Source organism: Scyliorhinus canicula, chromosome 7, assembly GCF_902713615.1.
Source record: "Scyliorhinus canicula chromosome 7, sScyCan1.1, whole genome shotgun sequence".
Lineage (NCBI taxonomy): Eukaryota > Metazoa > Chordata > Chondrichthyes > Carcharhiniformes > Scyliorhinidae > Scyliorhinus > Scyliorhinus canicula.
The window spans coordinates 132,348,627-132,364,227 of record NC_052152.1 but is presented as its reverse complement, the minus strand read 5'-3'; the positions used below and the strand labels follow the sequence as shown (position 1 = coordinate 132,364,227).

At 44.9% G+C, this 15,601-nt stretch overlaps 1 protein-coding gene across 2 annotated transcripts in view; it reads right to left on the bottom strand.

Annotated features, from left to right (window-relative positions):
* ppp4r1l (protein phosphatase 4, regulatory subunit 1-like) overlaps nt 1–15,601 on the bottom strand; it is a 95,217-nt gene that overhangs the window by 55,537 nt on the left and 24,079 nt on the right. For both annotated transcript variants that reach the window (XM_038802958.1, XM_038802959.1), the window contains exons 4-5: nt 11,474–11,580; nt 217–359 (exon numbers count right to left, since the gene is read on the bottom strand). In XM_038802958.1, coding sequence (XP_038658886.1) covers nt 217–359; nt 11,474–11,580 — 250 coding nt within the window. The remainder of the gene's footprint in view (nt 1–216; nt 360–11,473; nt 11,581–15,601) is intronic.

Genomic DNA, 15,601 nt, shown 5'->3' with positions numbered 1-15,601 from the left:
TTATTAGGCATTAATTTAACATTAACCTTTTGAATAACCATTCAGTCCTCATTATTTAAATACAGTCGTCCTGGGTTTGTGATGTTCAATGGTATTGGAACATTGAACGAAGCATTTCAGTCACAGCTGTTCAGCCAAGGAGGTACTTTTAAAGTTGGATGTGATGTCCCACACCAATTATTAAAATGCTACGCCAAGTAGCCCTTGTTCTCTTACCTGGTTATTGGGGTCAGTGAGGTATCTTATAACAATCGGCACCAGGTACTTGGAAAAAGCGGTTGGGAAAGACGGTCGGTTCTCCTGGAGGTACATGGCTAGATGTGGTACTTGCTCCATCAATTCAGCACGAACCGTGGGTTCTATTGGTGAAGACATACAGTGAACAGCCACTCACAGCTACCAAATTACACAAGTCAATTTTATAGCACAAAGGATTAAGCTCCAAGGCCTCCACTCCTGTGCTAAATACAATGTATCTTAATGAATCCATTAAAATATGCAACCTGGAGGTTGGTGGAAAATTAGAATTTTCTCCCCATTGTCATTCTTCTACCACACCAGTCCCAACATACTGCTCTTACCATGTGCTTGTGTTGTGGCCCTGCCATGCTGCAAATTACTGAAAGCCCAACTGTATTGGGTCATGAATTTATGTAATTTCTCCCCCATCCTTACAAATCAGCAACACGTAACTGAAGAAATGCAAGCCAAAATAGACTGCCTTACTATAAACTATGCAGTACAGTTCATTACTCAAATTTGAGATTGTACACAGTGGGATTTAAAAAAGTCTTAATGAGAATATGATGCACATAATATATATATTTATTTCTTTTTCTAAAGGTCGGCAATGAAAAAGTTTCTACTATGGGATGTTAAAATTGCTCCATATTTAGATTGCTAAATATCACCATATGACGGGGTTGCCGGCACATCTGTGCATAAGTCAAGGCTGCAGCATTTGTAACCGTCTTCAGCTAAAGATGCCAGGCGGATGATCCAGCTCAGCTTCCTCCGGAGGTCCCCAGCATACCAGTCTTTAGCCAATTCAATTCACTCCAGGTGATATCAAACCCCAGCAGAAGGCACTGGATACGGCAATGGCTATGGGCCGTGATGGCAACCCGGCAATAGTACCGAAAGACTCATCATCCAGAGTTTGCGCCAAGCTGTTCAAGTACAGCCACAACACTGACATGTACCTGGCAAGGTGGAAATTGCCCAGGTAAGTCCATTCCACAAGCAAAACTGGACAGATCCAACCCGGCCAATTACCGCACTGTCAGTCTACATACAATCAGTAAAGTGGTGGAAGGAGTCATCAACAGTGCTATTAAGCGGCACTTACTAAGCAATAATCTGCTCACTGTTGCTCAGTTTGGGTTGAATTCCAAAAACTCTTGACCTCATTACAGCCTTTGTTCAACCATGGACAAAAGAGCTTAATTTCAGAAGCAAGATGAGAGTGACTGCCCTTGTCATCAAGACAGCATTTGACGAAGTGTGGCATCAAGGGGCCGAGGAAAACTAATGTCAATGGGAATCATGAGGAAAAATTCTCCGTAAATTGGAGTCCTAGCTAGCATAAAGGAAGACAATTGTGGTTGTTGGAGGTCAATCATCTCAGTCCCAGAACAATTCTACAGGAGTTCCTTAAGGTAATGTCCTAGGCCCAATTGTATGGCAGCGCGGTAGCACAGTGGCTAGCACTGTTGCTTCAGAGCACCAGGGACCCGGATTCTGGATTGTGTGGATTCCGGATTGTGTGGAGTCTGCACGTTCTCCCAGTGTTTGCATGGGTTTCTTCCGGGTGCTCCGGTTTACTCCCACAAGTCCTGAAAGAAAGGGGCGGGATTCTCAGTTTCTGAGACCAAGTGTTGACGCCAACGCAGAAGTAATTGATTTTCATGACAGAAAAACTGGCACCACACCTGGATCGATTCCGCTACTATTAAGGGGCTAGCACCAGTGCCTCGTGGAACACAATCGATTCCAATGAAAAATGGGGTGGGATTCGCCGGGACCGTGGCTTGACACTCGGGAGGCTACAAGCTGTAACCGCACACACACATTACACTCCCCACACACACTTATCCCAGCCAAAAAAATGGCACTAGTTGTGCTGTAGCATGCCCAGACAGCTGATGAGTCAGTTGGGAGCAGAGGGCTTGTAGGGGGGTGCCCCGAGTGGACACCTATACTTCCAGTGGCACTAAGTTCAAAGTGGGATGTTAGGAGTGTGCGCAGCTCCATGGCTGCGGCAATGGTGTTCCGTACCCGTCCACCACGACCCCACAGCCCACCTCCTGGCCACCCTCACTATTTCCCCCCCCCCCCCCACCCTGGCCCCCCTGCCAGCGGCACAACAGTCAGCAAACTATGGCAATGTTGGACACTTTCTGTACCCCCTCTCTCTCCCCCTCAGCAGCCGCCATGCCATTTCACGATTTTTAAAAGCACAAGTGAACCGTGCAGTTGGGAACTCGGCCCATCGGAGGCGGAGAATTGCGGAGGCCTTGGAGAATACCGGTCGGGCATGCTAATAATATGCAAACGGTGTCTACTGTACGTGCATTCCAGAATGCATTAACGCCGCTGTCGAGATTTTGGAGCGTTGCGATTTGGCATCAAAACGGCACCTGTCTCGATTTTGGCGTCAGAACCGATTCTGTGCCCAACTGCCTTTCCTGATTTCAGCATCGGCTGACGGAGAATCCCACCCATGCTTGTTAGGTGAATTGGACATTCTGAATTCTCCGTCAGCGTACCAGAACAGGCGCCGCAGTATGGCGACTAAGAACAAAGAAAAATACAGCACAGGAACAGGTCCTTCGACCCTCCAAACCTGCGTCGACCATGGTACCTGCCTAAAGTAAAACCGTATGTACTTACAGAGTCCATATCCGTCTATTCCAACCCTATTCATATATTTGTCTAGATGCCCCTTAAATGCAGATTTTGGAACCTGCTCCCACCACCGCCCCAGGCAGCGCGTTCCATATATGTACCACCCCCAGTGTAAAACAAAACTTGCCTCACAGATCTTTTCTAAACTTTTCCCCACGCATTTTAAACCTAGGTCCCCTAACTTGACTCTCCTACCCTAGGAAAGAGCATCTGACTATCCACTCTATCCATGCCATTCATAATCTTGTAGATCTCTATCAGGTCGCCTCTCAATCGCCATCGTTCCAGTGAGAACAGACCGAGTTATTCTAACCGCTCCTCATAGCTAATGCCCTCCATGCCAGCCAACATTCCAGTAAACTGCTTTTGTACCCTCTCCAAAGCATCCACATCCTTCTGGTAGTGCGGCAACCAGATTTTGTACACAATATTCCAAATGAAGCCTAACTGAGGTCCTGTACAGCTGCACATGACTTGCCAATTTTTATATTCAATAACCCGACCGAGGAAGGCTATCATGCCGTATGCCATCTTTACCATCTTATCCACATGCGCTGCCATTTTCAGTGTTCGGTGGACATACACGCCTAGATCGCTTTGCCTGTCAGTACTCTCAAGAGTTCCACCATTTACTGTGTAATTCCTACATGCATTGGACCTTCCAAAGTGCATTACCTCACATTTGTCAGGATTAAACTCCAAACGAGGGGATTTTCATGCAACTTCATTGTAGTATTAAAGTAAGAATACTTGTGACACTAATTTTTATCTTCTGCTGCTTCATCAATGACCTTTCTTCGATCATAAAGTCAGAAGTGGGGATGTTCACTGATGACTGCACAATGTTCATCATCCTTCAATACTCTTCAGGTACTGATGCTATCTATGTCCATATGCAGCAAGACCTGCACAGCATTCAGACTTGGGCTAGATTAGTCACATAAATACTGTGGCTACAAGAGCAAATAAAAAACATGGGGTAGCATTCTCTGGTCTCCCTGTGGCGTGTTTCTCTGTGGCGCGAAGCAATCTGCCATTAGCTGGATGTTTGGTCCCACAGCTATTAATGGGATTACCATTGATTCCACCCCATACCACTGGGAAACCCGCAGTGGGGGTGCGCCGGTGGAACCAGAAGATCCTGCCTGCATAAAGAGCCGGAAGACCTTGCCCTAGGAATCCTGTGGTTAATGATTCACCTCCTGACTCCGCCATCTACGTGGCACAAATCTGGGGCGGGATTCTCTGACCGTGAGGCTCAGTGTTGATGCTGCCGTAAACGCCGTCGCAAACGCCGTCGCGTTTTACGACGGCGTCAACAGCCCCCAGGAGCAACAATGCCCAACAGGGGACCAGCACGGCAGCTCCAGCTGCCGATACTGGTGTCAAACGGGCATCGCGGGTCTGCACATGTGCGCTGCGACAGGCGTGAATTCACACATGCGCATTGCGACCGGCGCAAACTCGTGCATGTGCGCTAGCTTCCTTCTCCGCGCCAGCCCCGACTCAACATGGCGAAGAGCTACAGGGGCCCAGCGAGGAGCAAAAGAGGATCCCACCAGGAAAAGCCGGCCCGCCGATCCGTAGGCCCTGATCACGGGCCGGGCCACAGTGGAGGCTCCCCCCCCGCAGGATGAACACCGAAGTTCCGCCATGTAGGACCACATGTGAACAGCGCCGGCGGGACCTGGCCTATCTCGGTGGCCACTCAGCCCATCCCGCGCGGATAATCACCGCCCAACCAGCGCAGCGCCAGAGCCAATTCTCCAGTCACCGAAGAATCGGCGGATCTGTGTCGCGTGAATCGCACCTGGCCCAGCAATTCTCCGACCTGGCCCGGGGTCAGAGAATCCCAACCCAGGAGTGTGATGGAATGCACTCCACTTGCCCAGATGAGTGCAACTCCAACACCCTAGTAGCTCGAAACCAAATAAGGCAAAGCAGCCACTTGCTTGGCACCCATCCACTCTCTTAACATTCACTCCTTCCACCACCAACGCAACAGTGGCAGTAGTGTGTACTATCTACAAGGTGCACTGCAGCAACTGACCAAGGATCCTTCAACAGCACCTTCCAAGGCAGTGACCTCTAGCACCAAGATGAACAAGGGCAACGGATGCATGAAACATCACCACCTGCAAGTTCCCCTCTAAGCCACTCACCATCCTGACTTAGAAATATATAATTCCTTCATTGCTGCTGTGTCAAAATCCTAGAATTCCCTTCCTAACAGCACTGGGTAAACCTGCACCATAAGGACTGCAGAGTTGCGAGAAGGGAGCTCATCAACATCATGTACGATTCTATCTCAAGGTCAGTTAGGGATGGGAAATAAATGATAACCTATGACGCCCATATTCCGTGAAAGAATGTTTAAAAACACTTCCACCAATTGCAAATGCTGTGTTGTTAGATTGAAAAATGGTCACTTCTGTCACACAAAGGAGTTTTGACACGAGATTCAATGCACTGCTTAGCTCTGGAGAACAATTATTACTGCACTAACTTTCTTTTATACAATACAACTCCTCCTTCCCTGGGTTTCCTTGTACTATCGAAGCCAAGAGTAAAAGCAATCAAAGGATAGGGAACAACAGTTCAAGGGGAGAAACCTTAAAAATCTCAATACATGAGTCAATACATGGGCTGTTTAGCACACTGGGCTAAATCGCTGGCTTTGAAAGCAGACCAAGCAGGCCAACAGCACGGTTCGATTCCCGTAACAGCCTCCCCGAACAGGCGCCGGAATGTGGCGACTAGGGGCTTTTCACAGGAACTTCATTTGAAGTCTACTCGTGACAATAAACTATTTTCATTTTTTCATTTCATTAAAAGATAACTCTCAGAACAAAGAACAAAAAGAACAAAGAAAAGTACAGCGCAGGAACAGGCCCTTCGGCCCTCTAAGCCTGCGCCGACCATGCTGCCCGTCTAAACGAAAATCTTATGCACTTGCGGGGTCCGTATCCCTCTATTCCCATCCTATTCATGTATTTGTCAAGATGCCCCTTAAACGTCACTATCGTCCCTGCTTCCACCACCTCCTCCGGCAGCAAGTTCCAGGCACCCACTACCCTCTGTGTAAAAAAAACTTACCTCTTACATCTTCTCTGAACCTTGCCCCTCACACCTTAAACCTATGCCCCCCAGTAATTGACCCCTCTACCCTGGGAAAAAGTCTCTGACTATCCACTCTGTCTATGTCTCTCATAATTTTGTAGGCCTCCATCAGGTCGCCCCTCAACCTCCTTCGTTCCAGTGAGAACAAACAGAGTTTGTTCAACCTCTCCTCATAGCTAACGCCCTCCATACCAGGCAACATCCTGGTAAATCTCTTCTGCACCCTCCCTAAAGCCTCCACATCCTTCTGGTAGTGTGGCGACCAGAATTGAACATTATACTCCAAGTGTGGCCTAACTAAGGTTCTACACAGCTGCAACACGACTTGCCAATTCTTATACTCAATGCCCCAGCCAATGAAGGCAAGCATGCAATATGCCTTCTTGACTACCATCTCCACCTGTGTTGCCCCTTTCAGTGACCTGTGGACCTGTACACCAAGATCTCTCAGACTGTCAATCTCTTGCGGGTTCTACCATTCACTGTATAACACTTACCTGTATTAGACCTTCCAAAATGCATTACCTCACATTTGTCTGGATTAAACTCCATCTGCCATCTCTCCACCCAAGTCTCCAAACGATCTAAATCCTGCTGTATCCTCTGACAGTCCTCATCGCTTTCCGCCAATTCCACCAACCTTTCCACGAACTTGCTAACCAGACCAGTTACATTTTCCTCCAAATCATTTATATGTACTACGAACAGCAAAGTTCCCAGCACAGATCCCTGCGGAACACCACTAGTTACAGCCCTCCAATCAGAAAAGCACCCTTCCATTGCTACTTTCTGCCTTCATGTGGAGAAAAAAAAATGGGTTGCTGGGCTTCATTGCAAGAGGCACCACATATACACACGTGAGGCAATACCACAGAGTTCTTTCTCTTCAAAGCAATTGCTACTTTTGGGCATTCTCTCCAAGAAGGATGTGGTCTTAGAAAGGACCCAGTACCAGTGACGATTCAGAAGGACCATTCCTTTGATGAGGAGATTGAACAAACTTTGATTATGTTCCTTGGCGATGAGTTGTGATCTAACCGGCACCACAGCTCTGAACTCCAACATATCACTTTTAGATTTCACCAATGCACTCCCGTAGATTTAAACGTTAAATATTAAGAGGAAGGTGCTTTTGGCCGTATCCTGCAATAAATCTCCAGCGCCCTCTGGTGTTGGTCCATTGTGGTCAACTAGACTAGGCCTCTCCCCGTGTTGGTGTGGGTTTCGCCCCCACAACCCAAAGATGTGCAGGGTAGGCAGATTGATCATGTTAAATTGCCCCTTATTTGGAAAAAATGAATTGCATACTCTAAATTTTTAAAAAACTAGCCGAGGCAAGCAATGGAGAGAATATTTTCAAACAGGCTATTTCAACAGGCACTGACACAGTATAAATAATAATACGAGTAGACAGGTCACTTTCCACTAAGAGGATAAATATTTCCATGATCTCAGCACAGAAAATTCAGATGGATATTTTTATCTACTATCTGCGCTTTGTAACCAGCATAAATAACAGGCCCTTAACACTTTCCAGACAGTAAGCCCATTACAGTGTGCGGAAAGATTGTAAAACAGGAAAAATTATTTTGATGGCACCCCAATAGGCAAGTAGAACATTTTTTTGAAAAAACACTCAGTTAAGTGCCACTGGCAATTCAGCATTAGTCAACAGTGGTCATTCTAAGCACACAGGAAGGAGTAACCAATTTTAGTCCCTCAAGCCTTTCCAAATTTCAACATGATCTTGGCTGATACATGATAAAAATCCACATACCTGCCTTTGTTGACGAACAAAACTCTATCAATCTCAGGTTTAAAATTAATAAATCAATTTAGCATTAATTCTTATTTGCTGGTTAGAGTTTCACAATCCTTTGTGTCAAAGTATTTCCAAGCTTCACTCCGGAAAGGCCAGACTCTTAATTTTTAGGCCATACCTCCAGTTCTAGACTCCCCAAACAACAGGAATTATTTCTTTTTTTTAATTTAGAGTACCCAATTTTGTTTTCCAATTAAAGGGCAATTTAGCGTGGCCAATCCACCTACCCTGCACATCTTTGGGTTGTGGGGGCAAAACCTATACAAACACGGGGAGAATGTGCAAACTCCACATGGACAGTGACCCAGGGCTAACCCACTGTGCCACCGTTCTGCAAACAGAAATTATTTCTATTTATCCCTTCAATTCTCCTTAATATTCTGAAAGTTTTGGTCAAATCACCTGATAGAAGTTGATTTTTCTAATCAGCTGTAACCATGAGAGTAAGGGGAGATGATAGAGGTTTACTCGAGAACTAATTAAGAATAATTAACTATAATCATATTAAGCATTACTTCATTGCAACAAATAGCTGGGAACCCGCTAAGGGCTAATCCAGATAGCACTCTCTAATTTCTTTCTTAACTTTCACATTTTGCAAGCCGCTTGAGACTGCGAGGTCATTGACATCAACTAGCTAAAATGCCCCATTGTATGGTTAAAAACTGGGCGGCGGTCCCAGTACGAGTAGTCCTATTCTATAGAAACAGCTAGTCTAGAGATATAATTTCTTAGCAAAAAATGTGTTTTTCTAATTACTGATAGATGCAGGTGCGGATTTGGAAGATTGGCAAGCAATGGTATGGGAAAGTGGAACCAAGATATTTAAATATATATTTCTTAAAATTGATAGACAGACAGTTTGGCCGAATTGAGTGAATTAGAAATTAATTAAAGCCAATCAGAGTAAAAAGAAGGCCAGACCTTAAGATAGACCTTTAGGGGCTGTTTAGCACAGGGCTAAATCGTTGGCTTTGAAAGCAAACCGAGTCAGGCCAGCAGCACGGTTCAATTCCCGTACCAGCCTCCCCGGACAAGCGCCGGAATGTGGCGACTAGGGGCTTTTCACAGTAACTTCATTTGAAGCCTACTTCTGACAATAAGCGATTTACATTTGTGGACAGCACGGTAGCACAGTGGGCAGCACAAGTGGATAGCACTGTGGCTGCACAGCACCAGGGTCCCAGGTTCGATTCCCTGCTGGGTCACTGTCTGTGCGGAGTCTGCACGTTCTCCCCGTGTCTGCATGGGTTACAGGTTCAAGCCCCACTCCAGGGCTTGGTCACACAAAACTAAAATCAATGTGGTCACTCCAGTGCAGTACTGAGGGGTTACTGCACTGTTGAAGGTGCTGCCTTTCACAGAGTCTGTTCGCATGAATGTAAAAGATCCCATAGTACTATTATGAAGAGCAGGGGTGTTATACCTGGTGTCCTGGCCCAATATTTATCTTTCAATCAACATCATGAAAAACAAATCATCTGGTCATTATAGCATTGCTGTTTGCGGGTGCTTGCTGTGTGTACATCGCTTCCACATTAAAACAGCGACTACATTCAAAAGTACTTCACTGGCAGTGAAGCATTTTGAGACGTACACTGGTTGTGAAAAATGCCACATAAATGAATGTCTTTCTTTTCTTCTTAATGTCACCACATTGCAATTGTGACAGTGCCACGTGCCTTTTTCAGGACTGATTTTAAGCAGCAAGTTCAACAGAGATATGAAATGAGCTCTGAGTTTAACTAGTGATTGTTCTATTAGGCAACCCCTGTAATGATGGTTGTGACCGGTGGAGATATCAATGTATCTGAAACTCCCAAAAGAGATTTATTTATTTAGTAAGGAACTACAATGTCTGGAATGTAGAAATATTTCTGGTTGCAGATATTGCTGCTATATCAGATATGGAGAGCAAACAGAAATCTTCTTGTTGGAGGATAATTACTTAATTTTAAAAGGAAATTTTGTTTCCATTGCACATTGTAAAAAATCTTGCTTTAATATAGAATCATAGAATGTACAGTGCAGAAGGAGACCATGGAGTCCATCAAGTCTGCACCGCCCCTTGGAAAGAGCACCCTATTTAAGCCCAGATTTCCAACTTATCCCCGTAACCCAACCGAACCTTTTTGGACACAAAGGGCAATTTAGCATGGCCAATCCACCTAACCTGCACATCTTTGGGCTGTGGGAGGAAACACGAGCACCCGGAGGAATCCCACGTAGACACAGGGAGAACGTGCAGACTCCGCACAGACAGTGACCCAAGCCGGGAATTGAACCTGGGACCCTAGAGCTGTGAAGTAACTGTACTAATCACTGTGCTACCGTGCTTGCCAGAACTTTTAGAATTGAAATGAGGGGGCAGCATGGTGGCACAGTGGTTAGCATTGTTGCCTCACGGCGCCGAGGTCCCAGGTTCTGGGTCACTATCCGTGTGAAAATTTGTGCATTATCCCCATGTTTGCATGAGTTTCGCCCCCACAACCCAAAGATGTGCAAGGTAGGTGAATTGGCCATGTTAAGTTGCCTCTTAATTGGAAAAAATTAATTGGGTACTCTAAATATAAAAAAAATAATTGCAATGAGACTTAAAAGTTGCCCTTGGCAAGTGTTATGAATCTTTAACTGTGTCTCAATTTTTCAATCCCCTGTTTTCTTTCGTGTCGTCGCAAGAGGTTTCATATTCAAAAAGAGATGCTTTAATCGAAACCCATCAGTTTGTCTCATCTTTACCAATCATGTCCCTCACCCCCTGACACTGTTTTGATTCAATGCACCCAGCAAAATAATTTTTAAGGCCAGCAAAAAAAAAAGAACTTATGACTGATATCTACAAGGAAGAGTGGCTGCTGGGAGAGGTACCACAAGGCTAACTGCAACTGTGGAAAGAGTCCAGTGTGAGTCAGTGACACAGGGCAGAAAAGTAAAGAAGGTATATGGCATGCTTGCCTTCAATCGGCCGGGGCACGGAGTACAAGAACTGGAAGGTCATGTTTCAGTTGTATAAAACTTTAGTTAGGCCACATTTGGAATATTCTTGCAGTTCTGTTTGCCACACTATCCGAAGGATGTGGATGCTTTGGAGAGTGTAAAGAAGGTTTACCAGGATGTTGCCTGGTCTGGAGGGTGTTTGCTAAGAGTTGAGGTTGAATAAACTCGGGTTGTTTTCGTTGGAAAGACAAGAGGCTGAGGAGAGACCTGACTTGAGGTCTACAAAATTACGAGAAGCATAGACAGGTGAATAGTCAGAAGCTTTTTCCCAGGGTGGAAGACTAAATTACATGGGGGCAGAGGTTCAAGGTGAGAGGGAAAAAGTTTAGGGGAGATGTGTGGGAAATCTTTTCATGCAGAGGGTAGTGGTACCTGGAATGCGTTGCCAGTGCAGGTGGTGGAAGCAGGCATAAAAGTATGTTTAAAAGTATCTTGGTATACACGTGAATCGGCAGGAAATCGAGGGCTACAGATTGTTTGGGCAATAGGTAGGTCTAAATAAGGAATCTGGATTGGAGCAGGCTTGGTGGGCCGAAGGGTCTGTTCCTGTGTTGTAAAGTTCTTTATAGTTCAATGGGGTGATGATTGGGGGCGGGTTAGTCCAAGACAAGCAGGTCACCAACATACCTGTATCTTCAGAGAGTCTGACTATCGTCTCCATGACAGCCAAGAAATCTTTCTCATCATCGCTAAAAGCTCGCAAAACATCCAGGAGACCTCGAGCAACAATCTGCCTGTTCAAGAGGAAAATGCATTAAAAGTGTTTGTTATTTAAAAAACAATCACTTAGATAGCAGTGAATTTCACATGAAGACAGGCGCGTCTTTTGGATCTATCACTCTCATGGGTGACTCCCAACTCCTGATACCTGCCAATTGCCAGAGTGCCCGCCATTACCTGGAGAGATTTTGATAATGAACAACAGACGTTGCCAGTTTGTTGCGTTAATCAGAAAATATATTTTTTCCCCAAATCATTTCTGTGCGCAATCTTCAAAAATAAAAAGCGTAATTAAATGTAAAATTATCAAACAATCTTTAAAAAGTATACAAGGTACTCCCAATGTACTTGTATATTTACTGTTGAACGTAGTTTACCTAAATTCTTTGAGCGGAAAGAAGAATGTTACTCATTTCAAATATACATGTTTCTCCTTTTTTAAGGAAGTTATCAAATTGAGCAGTATGGACTGGCAGTTTCTCAGAAACCCAACTTGCCTCGTTATTTTTAAATAGCACTAATTTAAACATTTTAAATGCCTTGTTTTCCTTTTCTCGCACTGCTCTGACAAAGGTAGACCAGGAGTAAAGTTCTTAATAATCTAGCACTGTGGCTTCACAGCGCTGGGGTCCCAGGTTCGATTCACCGCTGGGTTAATGTCTGTGCGGAGTCTGCATGTTCTCCCCGTGACTGCGTGGGTTTCCTCCGGGTGCTCTGGTTTCCTTCCACAGTCCAAAGATGTGCAGGTTAGGTGGATTGGCCATGCTAAATTGCCCTTAGTGTCCAAAAAGGTTAGATGGGGTTATTGGGTTATGGAGATAGGGTGGAAGTGAGGGCTTAAGTGGGTCGGTGCAGACTCGATGGGCCGAATGGCCGCCGTCTGCACTGTATGTTCTACATATCTTTGTTAAGGGAAGGCCAATTTTACACAGCTGAAATGGGGTTTGCAATATGTATAAACTGAGCCAATCGTACAGTATTACTTAAATACAAGTTTATTTTTCCACTCTCCAGTCTGTAACAGAAAGTACTTACAAAACTATCAAAATAATCTCGGTTCAGGGTTCAGAAGTCCAAGCAGAAGCCAATTGTCCTTCTAAAGTTACTTATGTATGGTGACTGAATTTACAAGAGCTGCAAAATCCAGGGGCTGGTTTAGCACATTGGGCTAAATCGCTGGCTTTGAAAGCAGACCCAGGCAGGCCAGCTGCACGGTTCAATTCCCGTACCAGCCTCCCCGAACAAGCGCTGGAATGTGGCGACTAGGGGCTTTTCACAGTAACTTCATTGAAGCCTACTCGTGACAATAAGCGATTTTCATTTAATTTAAAAACTGGACAAGAAACCTCCCCTCATCCCACCATAGGCATGAAAAAAATGAACTAATAATACGGATCCTTGTTATGAACCAGCCCATTTACTGGACGGAGTTAATATTTGATGCTGCCACTGTAAATGCCTTGGGACCGATCCTGGGAGAGGTAGGGACTGTACAAGCTGAACAGTTTGTCACCATGGTCAGGGCCGATGTCACCTGAGGGAGCTGTGCTAATGGTGTTGGGGAGGGTTTAAACCAGCCCAAGCGTAGATTCAGAAGGCAGTGAAACAAAACTGGCAAAGGCGGCAGAAAATTAGTAAGCAAGTGTGGAAGACAGAGAAAGGTCGGAAAATAAACAAAATAAATAATATGGCAGTGCTTAAAAGGGAATACAATGAATAAATAATCAGATGAGCTGATATCACAGCTATTACTGAAATGCTTTAAAGGGCAGGGATGGCAGCTGGTTGGAGGATTTTCAGCTGGGATAAAGAGGGAGATAAAAAAGGGGGAGGAGCAACATTGATTAAAGAAACAATGAGAGCTGTGAGGAGGGATGGTATGCAAGAACGATGAATCATCAAATGGGTTGAACTGAAGTGGAAATCACACTGCTGGGAGTGCATCATAGACCCCAGAATGGGAGATAGAGGAGCAAATAGGCAGCTGGAGAACTGCAAAATTATTATGGTGGTAGTGATAGTGGATTTCAGCTACCCTAATATGCCCTAGGAGAGAATCACTTATTAAAGGTATAGAGGATGCAGAATTCTTCAAATGCATTCAGGAGAACTTTATTTCCCAGTGTGTAGTAACCCCAAGAGAAGGGGCAATTCTAGACTTGGCTTCAGAGAATGAAGTTGGAGAGGTGCAAGGGCCATCAATGGGAAAGCACTTTTACGCTAGTAATCATACTTCAGTTAGAAGTAGCACAGTTGTGGAAAGGGACAAAGATAGATCAGGAGTAAAGTTCTTAATAATTGAGGGCAGGCCAATTTTACACAGCTGAAATGGGTTTGCAAAAATGGACTGGAATCAACAATTCAAAAGGAAATCAGGGTCAGAGTGCTGTGAGGCATTCAAAGAGATCGAGACGGTTCAGAACAAATATGCTCTCACGAAGAAAAACGGTAGGCCTCCCAAATCTATAACCTCTTGGATATCAAAGCACTATAAAAAAGCAGGTCCATTTTGGAAACTCACAGGTCAGACAGTATAATGGGTAAGATAAGACAAAGAAAAGGGGAAACCCGTGTCAGATATCGAGAGCTCAATGCTGCAGAAAGCATGGAGGACTACAGGAAGTACACAAGTGAAATGAATAAGGATATCAGGGAAGCAAAGAATGGGCAAGAAAAGAAAATCAGCAAATAAAATCAAGGAGGGTTTAGAAATACATAAAGAACAGGATAACGAGGGAAAGATTGGATAAGGATATAAATGTCCTTATATTTCCCACATTTGGTCATGCAGACCTAAGTTAGGATTATCCAATAGGAACAACCTCAAAATCCTACAGACCATTAAGTTGATTTATCCAATATTAACAACCTTCAAATCCGACAGACCATTAGATCCAAACAAGGTAAACCAGCAAGTCAAAATCAGAAACCAAAGAAAAAATGCTGGAGAATCTCGGCAGGTCTGGTGGCATCTGTAGCGAGAGAAAACAGCTAACGTTTCGAGTCCAGATAACCCTTTGTCAAAGCTAAAAGACGGAGAAAGTGGGATATATTTATACCGTGGAGTGAGAATGAGAGATGAGTCATAGCCACAGAAACCCAGGGAAACGGGGCGCTAATAGCCACAGAAACCAAGGGGAAAGAATGCTAATGGCAGTCGCCAGAGGGAACAAAAAATGTGAAAGGCCAAACAGCAGAGAAACTAACATCAGAGGGTAAACTTGGACAGATGTAAATGTAGGGAAGGGGAAGCAAAGGGGAGAATGGCTCAGGAAAAGTGGATAAGATGGGGGAAGTGGGTAAATATATATAAAAAAAGACCAGAAAGAAAGAAATGGTAAAAGACATTTAAAACAAAATGGGATAAAAACAAATGGGTCGAGGTGGGGTAGAGCTAATCGTCTGAAGTTGTTGAATTTGATGTTGAGACCAGAAGGCTATTGAGTGCCTAATCGGAAGATGAGATGCTGTTTCTCCAGTTTGCGTTGAGCTCCACTGGAACATTGCAGCAGGTCAAGACAGGCATGTGGGCAGGGTCTTGTGTTAAAATGGCAAGCAATGGGAAGGTCAGGGTCCTGAATGCGCACAGACCGAAGGTGCTCAGCAAAGCGATCACCCAGTCTGCGTTTGGTCTCGCCGATATAGAGGAGACCACAGCGAATGCAATATACCAGATTGAAAGAGGTGCAAGTCAAACGCTGCTTAACCTGGAATGAGCATTTTGGACCTGGAATGTTAAGCATGGAAGAGGTAAAGGGGCAGGTGAAAAACCTCCTGCGATTGCAAGGGAAGGTGCCATGGATGATGGGAGAGGTGTTGGGTATGGTGGAGGAGTGGACTAGATTATCTCGGAGGGAATGGTCTCTGCGGAATGCTGACAAAGGGAGTGAAAGGAAGATGTGTTTGGTGATGGCATCACACTGGAGTTGGCAAAAATGGCGGTGGATTGTGCTTTGCATCCGGAGGCTGGTGGGTTGAAATGTGAGAACGAGGGGGACTCTCATTCAAGAATAATATTTATTTATTCCTTGGAAC